The 14,751-nt window shown below is 37.0% G+C and overlaps 1 protein-coding gene across 1 annotated transcript; it reads left to right on the top strand.

The window, feature by feature from the left end:
* The first annotated feature begins 832 nt into the window (after positions 1-832).
* On the top strand, positions 833-13,659 carry EBAG9 (estrogen receptor binding site associated, antigen, 9). The gene is made up of 6 exons (XM_010287222.1): positions 833-928; positions 4,287-4,365; positions 4,571-4,729; positions 6,804-6,911; positions 7,931-8,022; positions 13,130-13,659. Exons 1-6 carry the CDS (start codon positions 846-848, stop codon positions 13,248-13,250), a joined length of 642 nt encoding a protein of 213 aa, XP_010285524.1. The 5' UTR covers positions 833-845; the 3' UTR covers positions 13,251-13,659.
* The last annotated feature ends 1,092 nt before the right edge of the window (positions 13,660-14,751 follow it).

Genomic DNA, 14,751 nt, shown 5'->3' with positions numbered 1-14,751 from the left:
TCTTTACTCTGAAATGCTCACCTGTAGAAGAGAGAAAAGGGATCCTTGAACTACAGCAGATTATTCTGACTGTCTGTACCTGTTTGAGAGGATCTGTTGGAATAATGTATAAATTCCCTAGATTATCAGGTTGACACTGAAAAATAGCTGCCAACATAACTGGCTTCAGCCAAAGATGATTTTTTTCTTAGCTGGGTGTGCTGGTGTGATCCAGTCTGGCATAGGAATATTGATAGATCTAGGAGTTAACTTGTGCTATAGTGCACACAGGATGAGCAGAGTCTTTCTTTGCTGATGACTCTTCAGTGACACTGGTTCTAAAATAAACAGTGTTTGTTCTCATCGTACACTTCCATCAAAATGGAAACTAAATTTAAAGGACCAATTTTGGGTTTTGACTTAATGACTAGATTTATAATTTGTATATGCAAGACTTGCTCGAGCAAGTGTGAGCTTCTTAATGATGATTATTATGTTCTCCTTGCTTTGCTAATGTTTAGTACCATTGTTAGTGTCTAAAACAAATCAGCTGTACAGTCACTGCAATTGATTGCCCACACTTGCCCTTTAAAAGTATCTGTAACTGTGACTTTAACTGTGATTATGTGCTGTTTTTTTAAAGGCCATATACATTAGGTACTTGTATATTTACATCAGTGAAACACCCTGATAGTAGGCAGGTAGTGTCTTTGCTCCAGGTACCTTCTCTCTTTTCTTGCATTAATATAGTTTTACAGAATGCTCCTTGCTTATCAGCAGCTAAGAAAATTGACTTTAAGAACTATGTAAAGATGTGTAATCCTCTACATCTAACTTTTTTTCTTTTGCAGGAAGGGTTTCTCACCATGGCCATAACACAGTTTCGACTCTTTAAAATCTGTACTTGCCTGGCAGCAGTGCTTTCTTTCATTAAAAAGTTAATATGCAGGTAAACATGTCTTATTTAATTTGGTTACTTTTTTAATTACCGATTCTTGCACTTCTTTTCTTCTCTTGACACCCACCCACCACTTTTCCCAGTTCTGATTTTACTAATTGCAAAACAACCAAGACAGATAGAAACTAAGTCAAATTCATTCTTTAATCTGCATATTCCTTCAGAGTTCAAAAGTCTATGTAGTGTAGTTGTGAGTATATTTTGTGGTATGATAGCTCTCATGAGGAGTGCTTTCTAAACAGCTATGACAGGGTTTTAAAATTGCCTTTTAAAACTATCCTGTAACAAACTTTAAGAAAAATTGTTCTCCATATTTTCTAGTAGCACTTGGCAAGTGTTATTTTGGTTTTTTAAGAGGTTCAGTTAATGGCAGCATCCACCTGGTTATCAGTCAATTGGCTTTCATTATAAATGTGATTCTCATCCTTCTTTGTCAAGAAACAGTTGCCTGAGACTTCAGATCCTTCTGCCTATTGAAGATTGTTTCAAAAGTTTGGAGGACAGTGATTAAAGTTCAAGGGAACTGCATTTTTTTTTAATGACCATGACTTATTTCTGCTTACTTTTGTAAGCCATACTCTGTTCTTTTGAGCTGTAGACCCATGAGCACAGCAGTGTGGTACCTAGAAGCATTCAAAAACCCTCAAGAGTTATGATTATGTACAGTAGAGTTCAGTAGTACAGTAGCAGAGTACCTGAGGTAGATCATCTCAGCGCTGTGCTGTCATCTGAACTACTGTTGCTTCTTGCCATTCTTGCAGAATGTTTTACATAAACTAATAGAAATTTAGAGAAATGTATTCTCCTTTTGTGTATGATGATGGTGAGGTTAAAGTATGTGCAGAATATGTGGTAGACACAAAAACTTTATTTCCTGTTTACCTTTACTTACTCCAAAAATAAGAGGCAGCTTTCAAGTGGTTGGTAAATTCACTACAGATCTAGTGAAGCTTTAAAAAGATACATTTTAATACTGCATACAAGTATATAGATGTCAACCTTAGTTCTGTGATGTGAATTCCAAATAAGAATTCTTGCTGTTCAAGTTCTAAAAGAAGTCAAAATACTGAGTTGATGATAGCTTCTATATTACATGGACCCTTCATCTAAGTGTTAAGATGGCTTTTATAAGCAGATAATTGCTTAGTAGGTGTAATGACAGTATATTCCTCTGTTTTTTCAACTTTTGAATCAACTAAATCCTTGAAATGAACAGCTGAGGAACTGCTTGGGAATAAAAAGTGAGTGAACTTTTCTTCTGTGAATAACAATTAGTTGAAAGAACGAAAATTTAAAGTCTTTCACATAAGCGAGTCAGTGGATCAAATTAATTGTCCATTAACTACAGATGTTTCTCCTGTTTAATGTCAGCTGCAAAGCATAGCTTGATAACCTTTGTTTTCCTGTAACGCACCCCTACGTATGAGTATGCCTGATAACCAGCAAATGTGATTTAATTAAATGTGCGTTTTAATTCAATGACTATGAGCTAATGCTTATTTAGATTGTAGAGTTTACATTAGTAAACAAGGGCCTGTAAAGATTGTTCGTCTTTCTAATCAGCATAAAGTCTACGTATGGCACTAGTCATCTCTTTAGTTAAAACTTCTTTTGATAAACAACAGCCTGTCTGAATCCACTGTTTCTAGGAAATAAAAGGTATAAGTATAAAAAGAGATGAAACTTAGTTCTGTTTAAAATCTCTAGTTGTCTTCGCTGGCTGAGAAATCTGGATGCTGCTAATTAGTAAGGAGAAACAAAACCAAGAATTCTTAAGGCATTTGGCATTCAAAGCAGTGATCAATATCTGTCTAATGATGGTTGTGAAGTAAGTGTTCCTATAAGCATCTTGTTTCCTTTGTCAAAAAAGGAGTGGAGATACGTAGCATTCCTCAGTGCTGCCCTGTGTAGCATATTCTTTCCCATGCTGTATGACAGAAGCTGTTTCCTCCCACTTTCATCCTTGTCAGCGTAGTAATTTTGGCTAGATGAATGTTTGTTATAAGCCACTTGCTGGAGTCTTCTAGATCATATAAACAGGGAAATATATATAATTGCAGAAGTCATGGCTTAGAATATTATTAAAGATATGTATGTTGTACAAGTCTGAAGGAGGATGTTTCCAAGCTTGGGTTTCCTTTAGAGACATCAACTGAATCTAGTCAGCCAGAACCAGAAGTCTCTCTAATGTGTTTGAGGGAACAGTGTTTTCACCTTCCTTTACCCCTGAACTGTGTTGCTTTTCAGCTTAAGGGAATAGTTTCTAAAGGGGCTAGAGTTAATTATATAAAGCTTCAAAATTTTATGATAGCACCTGATCTTCCCTAAGGAAGAATCTGTTGGGCTTAAAGTAGGAAAAATATATCTAATTACTCACTAGCATGCAGCAGAGGTGGTATTGCAAGCAATTCAGCTATGCTGAGTTGATGGTAGAATGTTCTATAATAGTAGAACTGATGGATACAAACTCCAAATTGTAGTTTCCCAGTTGTATGCTCATCAGTAGTAATAAATGAAACATAACTTTTCCAAGCTGCATAAGGTCAATTACATGATTGTCTTTCTATAGGACCTTACAGTCCTTGGGAAAAACACGAGTGTGAGCCTGAATTTCATTCTTTTGTGCTGTAAGGTTTTAAAATACAGCGAATGTCAGCTAAGAATATATTAATTATTATTGTGATCTTTGAACACTGCCATTAAATAAATAACTAGGTGATTTGTTTGCAATGTATTAGTGTTTGTCTTAAATTAAAATTATTTGATGCAGTTGCTGAAATGCTTCTACTTAAAGACTACTGTCTCAATAAAAGCATGTATTGAACAGAAGCTGTTGACTTGCATAATCTTGTACTACCTCTGTTCAGACTTTGAAAGAGAAAGCGCTATAGCAGTTCAGAAGGCAATTTGTTAGACACAGCTTAACATCTAAGACCAGTTGAAAGATTACTCAGTTCACAGTAGAAATGATTATTTTTTAACAAATGTAGATTGATAGTGTTTGCTTCATAAGCACTGGCAATCTAAAAATTGTAACTGACTATATGCAAATAATTCAGTTAATTTGTCCATTATCATATTTCTTAAAGTTGCATCTCCTCCATTTCCCTTGCAGTTTGAAAAGTAAATTGCACTTTGAAATTCTTGTGAGCACCATTTTAAATTCATGATGAGATTCCTTTGTTTAGCAGACTTTTACTGGCAGTAGTTAATACTAAGGTAGTTTAAGCACTTAATGTTTTAGCCATGACTATTTTCAGTAGTGCTGTTCTCAGACTTCCTTTTTGTTTTTTTTAAACTTAGTGCTCATGTTTTCAGAGCTTGGAGGAATCCTACATTTTTCTTTCAGGTCTGGAAGAGGGCGAAAGTTAAGTGGAGACCAAATAACTTTGCCAACCACAGTGGATTATTCATCTGTTCCTAAACAGGTAATTGCTTAAGTGGTAGGTGACTTAATCACTCTGTTAAGTGATTACCTATTATACCAGTCCTACAAAAGGATTGGTATGTATCTTAGAAAGATATAATATTATTATATATGCTATATAATAATAAGTATATATCTAGCAAGATATAAGAAGACAAATTTTTACTTGAAGATAATATTAACTTGTACCATATACTTCTATTCAGCCAGAAGTAGAAGACTGGTCTTCATGGGATGAAGATGCACCTACTAGTGTGAAGATTGAAGGTGGCAATGGTAATGTGGCCGCTCAGCAAAATCCTTTGGAACAAATGGAACCTGATTATTTCAAAGATATGACACCAACTATAAGAAAAACTCAAAAAGTAGGTATTGCACTTTCAACTATACTTATGAAGGGTTTTTCTTCCGTTAAAATAGGCTATAAGTAAATTGGCAACTTACAGAAGGTGGTTCTGGTAAAATTAAGCTGTCCTACTGAAATGAGAATAGGTGCTGATGTCTAGTCTAATATGTCCAATTAAAAATACTGACTCTCTGAGATCTTACCAAATGTGGTGCTAGTTCATGTTTACGTCACTAGTCTTAATGTTATTGGAAACTTACGAAGAATTTCATAGTCTGAAGTCTCTGGGAAGTATAATGTGAGAACCCTCAAGTCACTTTAATTCTGAAAATGGATCCACTGCACTAAGATACTGCTGCTCATACCTTTCCATTATTTGAATAGAGACTTTCCATAGCCTGCTCTAATCAAGTTTGAGGTAGCAGCACTGCTGTTTCAGAAAACAGTCGTTACTTGTTTCACCAAGTTATATTGGGGAGGCTGGAATTAGGGAGCTGATATTTCAAAATAGCTTGGTCTTCAAGTATCCATTTTTATTATGGAGACAAGACAGAAGGGCATATCCACAAGAGCATCAACACCGTAAATAAATGCTGATTAATCTTGCAGGTTTTGTTTCTATGTGGAAATTTTCCAGCTGGGTACTTACAGGGCTTTGAGTCCATTGGAAAACCTTTTCCACAGCAAAGGTAGTCAAGCACTGGAACAGGTTACCAGAGAGGTTCTGCAGGCTCCATCTCTGAAAGTCTTGAAGACCCAAGTGGATAAGTCCTGAGTACCTTCATCAGCCTCCGAACTGACAGTGCTTTGAAGAGGAGGTTGGATCATAGACCTCTTCAGGCCCCGTCCAGCCTGAATCTTCCTGGGGTCCTATGAACTGGAGATGATACTGCAGGCAGTTTTCTGTACATTGAGGATCTGTAGTATTCTGTGGACTAAAGTCTTCTAAGGATTTTGATCTCCCAAAATCTGGGCAGCAGAGAAGGATTGGGGACGAGGTAGAATTATCCTTTGTATGTAATGGCATTTTTAACCTAATAGATTGAGCTTCATGTACAGAACAAAACTTGAGAAGAGTCCGTGCTGTTTGAATACTGTATAATGGTTTTAGTTTAAACGTATCTCTAGGGATGGCTACAGGCACTGTAAAGAATATTCCTGCTAACTTGGCCTTCTTACCATCCTTAAATAGGAATTTGCGCTTGTATTTCCACCAAGTCTGGGCTCAATATGGACCCTAATATCTGAGGTGGAATCTACTTGTGTTACTGCTCCTATTTACAATGTCTGGAAATGGACTTTTAGTCAAATAACAGTCTATCATTCCTAAATAAGATAGTCTAGTCCTGTTTCCTTTCTTGCACTGGTACTAGCATTTGTACAGTCAGTGGAACTGTGACTCTACCTCTTTTGGAAGCAGCAGAAACTTTAAGTAGGCTAAATGAAGTGAGTAAGTTTGTATCTTGAGGTCAAGACAAGTAAGGGATACATGATCTTAGCAACCATGTTAAATTTGCTGATAAGCCTTTTAGGAGAAGCATTAGTGCATATTTTTCAGCCAAATCAGTACTGAGCTTTACCAGTTGATGTGATAGTGAATTATATTTCAACTATTGAAACTTAAATTGTCTGCACAGATATGCTATCAAAGTAGCTAAGAGAGCTCATGTTCTAATGCAGTAAAGCTGTGCAGACAGCACTATCCTCAAGAGTAGTATCTTACAATGACCTATGATGGAACCAGCATTTCTCCAAGGAATATGTCATGTAAGTGGTAGCTTATATGAGTACTGGGAGATGTGGCTATTTGATCTGTAATTCTTTGTGGCCTTTCGCTATCTTCATACAGTCATAGGTTTCCATGTGACTTAAGAAAAAGCTAGTGGGGGGAGGAGGGAGTTCTTGTGTCTTTTGTGTTTAGCTTCTCTTACTTACCAGTTCATTTGGCTGTACAGCTTCCAGAACCTGAGTAGGTTTGAGATGCAGTGTGGTGTTGTGTAGCTGTACCTTCACAGGCACAGAGATACACGGTCACCAAGGAATCCGTGCAGCGCTTTGACTTAAAACTTTTCTTTTTTTTTTAATATTTTCAGATAGTTATTAAAAAACGAGAGCCTTTAAATTTTGGGATTCCAGAGGGAAACACAGGATTCTCTAGCAGATTAGCAGCTACACAAGATATTCCTTTTATTCACCAGTCTGTAAGTATTCTCTAAGTATTGATTGTATGTTTGACAGTTAAATGACTGTTCTGTAGGGGAAGGAATAGTCTGTCTAAGGTCTGCATTGTGTGGAGCAAGAGGAATAGTGTGGAATAATGTAAATTGTTGTAAAATTGAGTACTTGGCTCAAAGCAATGAAGTTGTTAACCTAATTTTAACTGAATTATTCTACTGAGAAACTTAACAGATCGATGATAAAAACAGAAGAAGCTTCTAAACACTTGTATACTTGCAAATCTTCTAAAGCAACAGACTGTACTTCTTTTTATTATACACAGTAAGTTCCTAACAAAAGAGTAGGCGCTTTTTTTTTTTCCTTGAAAGCCTCTGGGTTACCTTTGCTTCATTATCTTGGATGCATTTTTAATTTTCTCCTTCTCCCTTCCTTTTTGTAGGGATTGTATTCTAGCAGTCGCCTAATTTTTGCTCTTTAGCCTTTGAAAAAAATAGTCTAGTTACCTAATAGCCTAGCTGTTTAGAGGGAGATGGTCTCTCTCTTCCCCTTTGCTTTCTTTCATGGTGCTTCTGCTTTGATTAACATAGTGCACAAAAGGGTCTACACAAAGCGGTACAGAATGGCCATACCACTTCCTTAGACTGTCCATAACGAAAATAATTCAGGAAAGGGCTTCTAATGAGTAAAAGCAGCACTCCAGTGATACTGGATATAAAAACATGTGGATGTATGTGTTGGTTTGTCTGTGCAGCTTCCAGAAATCTCTTGCCCTATCTACTCAATTCATTTGCTCAATTATCTTCTCCTTCCTAAAAATGCACTTCAGTGCTTCTTCCCTTCCTTTGTTACCAACGAGTGGAATCCAAAAAACCTTCTCAAAATTAACTGGAAAAAGTCAGTATTAGAGCAGGGGAAAACATATAGACAATAAGCTGAGAAGTACTGTCATATCCCAAATATTTCTGGAAGTCTGAAATGTCAAGGTTAAAAATGTTTTATCTATTTTTTCTATGTGCTTAGAGCTTCTCTTCTTTTGTTTCAGCCTGAACTGGGAGACTTGGATACTTGGCAAGAAAATACCAATGCCTGGGAAGAAGAGGAAGATGCTGCCTGGCAGGCAGAAGAAGTTCTCAGGTAACTGAAAATAATGTAATACCATGTAAACTTTTTCATGTAGAAGAATCAAATACAGGTTTGTTGTCACACCTTTCTGATAAGTGCTAAGAATTGTTAAATAGTTCTTAAGACAAATTATCTATATGCATCTAATCTCTATGTAACTGGTAGTTGGCAGAATACATTTTTTTTATCTAATCAATTTAGTGAATGAGATAGTGGGGGAAATCAGAGAATCACTGGAACATTGGAACAGCATATTAACTCCCCCCTCCAAAAAATAACAATGCCCCACCTCCCCCCCAACAATTTATTATGTACAAATAACATGTTTCAACTTGATTAAGTAAAGTACCACTGAATGTCCTTATAAAATGGTTCATAATCATGTGTTGTAAAGTAAAAATAATTCAGGACAGAAGGTGAAGTTATAAGTATGTTCTTGGAATCCTCATAGGAGCTATGCTTTTCTAGCTAACTTAACTAAACTAGCTCATAAGGCTGGAATGTAAAAAGTGTCTCACACGAAGTTAGTGTGAATACTTCATCTGTTCCATTTGTGGGGTTTTTTTTTCTCCTCTTAAGAGTATGTGGAAGGAGTATGAAGCATAAAGAGATGCAGATTGTGTTTAAGCTAATCACATGCAATGATTTGCATTGGCAGTGACTTAATGTTAACCTGTTTCATTTCAAGGTTTTATCAAACTTAATTGCTTGCTACATCATCAGATAACCTGCCTCACATGGCTTCAGATTCCTAAACTGTGCTCATTCTACTCACAAAATCACAAATACAGTGATTCAGTGGGACAATAGTGCTATGAAATAAGGACATGATATACTAAAAGATCATTCTAGAACTGTGGATCTTTAAAGAAAAAAGGTATTTTTTCCAAAAAAGGGTTCTGGTAAGCTATTTATTGTAATATTTGGGAAAATTTACTCTTTTCAACCAGTAGAATAAGACAAGAGGGAAGTCACCAGCACGCTTTTGATGCATTAATGATAGATGATTACATTCAATCAATTCTAATTCTGTCAGTCTTCCTCTGCAGCAGTTTAACATGTGAGAATATTGTTGTACTGCAAATATTTTTGTAAACTTAATCAGATACCTTCATGTGTACATTCTGGTCAATATTTTGTTTGGGTTTGTTTTTTTAATTCAGTACTGAAACTGTTTCAAGTCTTGTACTTCTGCAATACACTAGTAAAAGACAAGCTTTGTGATACACCTTTGATGTGCCTTTGGGCTGCTTTTGTTCCAAGGATAGTACCTTTTCCCATAAAGAGTATCAGTATGCTCAGTAGTATCTTTAATTTCTAAAGTGGAATCTACTGAGACTTAATCTATGATATACCAGAGAAAGAAAATTAATGACAATGAAAAATACTGCTTTTTTGAATTGAGAAATGAAACAACTACTTTTGCTAACTGTAGAGGCCGCGTCGTACTTTACTTAACCCATACCACATTCATAACACCCACATTATGAAAGAAGTATTCAAACTTTCTGAAGCAGAGACTTGTCTTATACAAATTATCTATTAAAAGTAATCCGGTGTGTGCATATGCCAGTTTATTTCTGGACTGTAAAATTTGTATAGTGGATATTCCCAGGATGGTCAAAGGTTTATTGTCTACCAATTGCCAGGTTCATGATCTAGAATACTTAGTGAGAGAGATATCTGATGTGGGGATAGCAGTGGGGTTTTCCCACAAACTCCATTTTTCAAAGTGCCCTCTTATTTGCTTGAGGCTGTTCTAAATATTTCAGCCTGGCATCCTTACTATTGAAAGGCTTCAGCTCAAGCAGTTAATTTTCATAGAATTCCTTCCTCACCCCACTAAAAAGTATCAGACTTCACTTGTTTTAGAAGGGATGTGTATGTGTCCAAATATTTCAAGTAAATAAAAAGAACATTATCAGAACTGTAACCGTCTGTATTATATACCACTTGGCCAGCTGTGAATGGCCACTTCAGCACAACTGATCATTGTGTCAGCTGTATCCCAGCTGTGTGAAGTAAAACCTGTGCTTTATTCATGGCACATCAAATTACAGTGATTTGAACTGAGCACAGTGCTGGATGATTTTTAGCAAGATTCATAGAAAATACCTTCTGGGTTTGGAGTTTCCCTTTGCAGTAGACATCTGTGGTGTAATTAACATCTGACATTTAACATAAAACTTCAAGTATAGTACTTGACAGGCCTGGGTCTGTTTTCAACAGACTGTACTAAGGAAGTGATCTTGAGTCTCTTCTTAATGCTAGAAGACTGCATCTTGGTCTACAAAATGGTCTGAAGATTTCAGACTGCTAGATGGGGGACAAAGTCCCCCTAACCCTCCAGAGTGTTTATGCTGACTGTACTCCAGCAGTACTTACTGAGAATAAAATGAATGTGCAGAAAAAGTAAGGATCTCCTTTAGCTGGCTGTGTCTGGGCACCTGTTGGTGCTCAGTTAGTATTCAGAAGTGTCTTAGACTAGAATAATTTTTGTGTAGTAATGGAGTGTTGATCAATTGTCTAAAAATAGGCTGTGGCCTGCTGAATAGCAGGGAAGACAGTATCCTGTGGCCTTCTCTCTGGTGACTTAGTGCATATGTGTGGGGGTTTTTTTGGTGTGGTTTTTTCCCCACTCCCCAGCAGGTTCTAGGCTGGGATGCACTAGAATTTTCCAGTCAGTGATGAATCAGCATAGTGGATGATAAACTGGGTTTTCAGTTAATTGAAGTTAGTTAGAACTTGCTTTCTTCTGCAGACTGTAGGTACTGATCTGCACCTTTAGACTTTCTAATACCAATGAAGTCTTTTTCCCAGTGGGAACAGTTAAGCAAATGCTGGTACATTTTTAATTATGTCGAAGTAAAAGACCAAATGGTATGAGGTCGTCCTTATTGCAGTTATTCACTACATATACAGTAAATAAAAACACGCTGGAATAAGAATGTCTGCTAACAGTGTTCTGATTATAATTAGTGTTCTGCTAACCAATGAGAGAGGTTTAGCATGGGTTTTTTTGGACATAACTTTGTTAGGAATGCCAAGCAAGGTTGACATCAGGAATGAATACTTTCCTGGTTTAAACATACTGCATCATTCCATCCAAACTCTGCTGAATTCCTTGCTTTGGAACCTAGAAAAGGTAAGTCAAATGTGGGTGCAGTTCATCATAGGCTTTTCCTTTATTGAGAAATAAAACCTTCCTGAGCCTGAAAGTTAGTAACCTTCTGTTGAAAACATGCAGGAGGTTTGGAATAGAGATCAATGTTTTGAATAATGACCAAGTAAAAGAGCAGTGGAAAGATAATCACTTTGTGCTAAGCTGCTTGTTTTTGTGTTTTTTTGTGACTTCAGTTCCTCTGTCTGAGGTGATGTGAAGGTCTCTTCTCATTTGGGAATAACTGAAGTCCAGTAAAACCACTCAGCCAGTGAGAGGGCATGGAAACCATTTCTCTGTGCAGGGGAGTTCTGTGTCGTCCAGTTTATAGCGGGGGGAGAGAAACATGATCTGCTATGATTTTTCTCACTTCAGAATTGCAAATGAATAGCAGCATTGCTTAACACGTCATGTGGCTTTTTGGAACTACTGTCTCTATGTGCTGGATGGTGTACATACAGCTTCTTCCCTTCTGCATCAGTTCAGAGGTGTGGGGAATATAAGAAAATCTGCTACTGTAAAGTGGCAAATATTATTACTCTGTGTATGCTAGGCTGACAGCACTGTCACTTATCTGGCCTTCTGGTGGAATGTAGAATAGCAGGTCATGATCTGAAAAAAAAAGTTCGGGCTTCTATTAACTTGGGAAGTAGATCCTGATATGAATGACTAATTTTAGTCTTCCACGACAAATAGCAGAGCAGCTTAATAGAGTATAGAAAAACTTCTACCCACTAATAATCAATCAAGGGAAACCATGAAGGTATTAAGTAAGTGCAGTCCCTGTCCTGTCCAATACAAAGACAGTATGTAGCCTTTGTACCTCAAATTTTTCTAAGTTTTGTGTGCCCAGTTTGTCCATAGTTGGAGTCTACCAGAGAAGGTTACTTCAGGTGATTAGCTAGCTTTTAATTCTGTATGTTTTACACACTTAAGTGGATGTGCACAGGTAATGTAGATACACTGAAAGTTAACTCCCTAGTGCCTTGTCAGTTAAGAGTTCTTTATTCTCTTTTAATAAGTAATTCTTTCTTCTTACTGAATCTGTGTTCAGTTTCACCTTTTGAAGTTAAAGAAGCTTCATTTTTGTTTCTAAAGTCCTCTTGCAAGCAACTTAGCAAATTTTTCGTATCTAATAAACTGAATCCAAAGTAGGAGTGACCTCCTTATGCGATTCTGTTACTATTTATGCAGTACAGGAGAGACCTGCAATGTGCTACGTGGAGTATGGATCCAGTTGTTGCCCCCTGTGACACTCAGTGATGTGTTCTAGCTGAAGTGAGGGAATAAAATGAGTGTATTTTTGTGTTCTTTTTTTTCGTCCTTCACTCTAGTCAGCTATGTTGAAATTGGAAGCCTATTTCTGTAGACAGATTCTTTGAGCTAACCCATAGTGATGTCTGGGGTTTTGTAGCAGTGATAAGAAATAATGCTAAAAGGATACATAAATTAAGACTTTAAATTTTTTTTTTAATTTCCTTAAAGGCTGCTGTTTATACTTGTACTAAACAATAGAGTACAACACAGATCATGAACATGTGAAAGGGAATATTACAAGTTATCTGAGGGAAAGGGGAGACACGAGTCAGTGTTCCAGACAAGTCAAACTGTTTTGGTCTGAATTTGAAATTATGGGTAATCTTGCTACTCAAAGCATTAGATAGAATTTTTTTTTTTTTATTCTAAATAGCTCTAGGCCTTATAGCTGTCATACACTCTCACTGATTCACTTACTGTGAACCTTTGAGAATGGAGTGGCTTTTAGATTGTAAAATAATTGAACAAATATTACTGCCCAAGACTAGATAATCTGAAAAAAGGACTTAAGCACAATAAAAAACCGAACTACAGTAGGCTGAAGCTCTGTTTTTATTATTTATAGTAACAGGAATTTAAGGTATGACTGTGCAGAAAATCGGATTCCTGTTATTTACCAATTCATGTTTTCTTTAATTACAGACAACAGAAGATAGCGGAAAGGGAAAAAAGAGCAGCAGAACAACAACGAAAGAAAATGGAGAAAGAGGCGCAAAGGCTAATGAAAAAAGAACAAACCAAAATTGGTGTAAAACTGTCCTAACAGAAATGAGGCATCAATGGCAGCGCCAGTGAAAAAGAGAATTTCATCTCCCCAACACACCTGTTGGTATCGATTTAAGTATTTCTAAGACTTCAACACACTGCTTGGTTTGAGTGCATTCTTCAGGTCATCTTGGAAGCCAGGATTCTCCCAAAATACCTTGAACTACAGAAACATGGTTCTTAAAGGAGAAGAAACCCACAGAAAATCATGCCTTGATGGAATGTTTCCTGCAATAGTTCTATTCCAGCACCCTTCTTTGGAGCAAAAGTGATTGAGCAAGGATATTGATTGAAAGACACTCTTAATGAACAGCTCAAGCCTAGGGGAAAGAATGTAAATATTTACTGGTGGGAAATCTATTGTATTGTCTGTGCTTACCTAAAACATGTAATTAAACAATTTTAAAAAACCCCTTGCTTCCTGCCTGATAAAGAATGTCTGCTTTTGCGTTTTTTATAAAAGTATTTCCAAATACTTCAGAGTTTTCCATGGGAGATCATATTGACCTGTGCAGAAGAAAATGATTTGTTATGGATGACCTGCAATTCTAAATGTACTCCTGGTAGAGTACGCTGTGGTAGAGCACAAGTTGCAGCTGAACACTGAAGTGGATTTCTAGTCGCTTTGTCACTTGCAGCTTCCTGTGCCACCATGCCCATTTACAATGCTGCAGTGGCTACCAGCAGTGGCATCACTGCACAAGTGGTGCAGGCTGCTCCGTTCTTATGCAGGCTGATGTGAGTGTAGGGGAGCAGTTTAATCACTTACTTGTACTGGTAAATTCGTATTTCTAGCAGAAATTCTTTTACTTCCTGCAGTTGGGGGGGGTGGGAATCTTCACACCTTATACTCATTGCATAGGTAGTATAATTGGGGAAAAAAAGCGTGTCCTATTAATAAAGCTAGTGTGAAAATTCTCAGTTAACAGCACTCTTCAAATTCTATTTTTGTACACTTACTGTATGTATTTACAGTGGAATTCCTCTGGGAAAAGTGTGCATGGTAGAAAACAGTGATTTAATGAAGAAGAAAAGTTAATGTCTGCGGGACGGAAAGGTGTGTGTGGGAAGAGCGAAGTCTGGGTGGTTCTTATGTCCAGCTCAGAGCTTCAGTGAATACATTCTCCATCTTCTGGTGGCATGGATGCTGTTATCCCTGAATTCATGGGTTGTATGGATTTCTTCGCTTGTGACAGTTGAATGACAACAGCAAATTCTGTGCCTGAGACTTGTTGCTTGTATACACAGGGAACAAGTGAAGTTTTAAAAGAATGGGAAGGGGTGGGGGGCTGTCTGACTAGATCATCTCTGCCTAGAAAAATAAAGTTTTTAACTAAGTTGTAAGTAGATTCTGACACAAATTTTGCTTAAAAGATAAGTGAGAAAGCAAAACAGTAAGAATTGCCTTTAATGCCTTAATCATGGAGAAAAGCTTCTGAAAAATGTTCAGTATGCTTGTCATATTGCTTAAAATCTTGCACAGGTCAACTGATTTGACA

This window comes from Phaethon lepturus, unplaced genomic scaffold (genome assembly GCF_000687285.1).
Source record: "Phaethon lepturus isolate BGI_N335 unplaced genomic scaffold, ASM68728v1 scaffold8455, whole genome shotgun sequence".
Lineage (NCBI taxonomy): Eukaryota > Metazoa > Chordata > Aves > Phaethontiformes > Phaethontidae > Phaethon > Phaethon lepturus.
The sequence above is the reverse complement of the archived record's forward strand: the minus strand, read 5'-3'. Positions and strand labels throughout refer to the sequence as shown.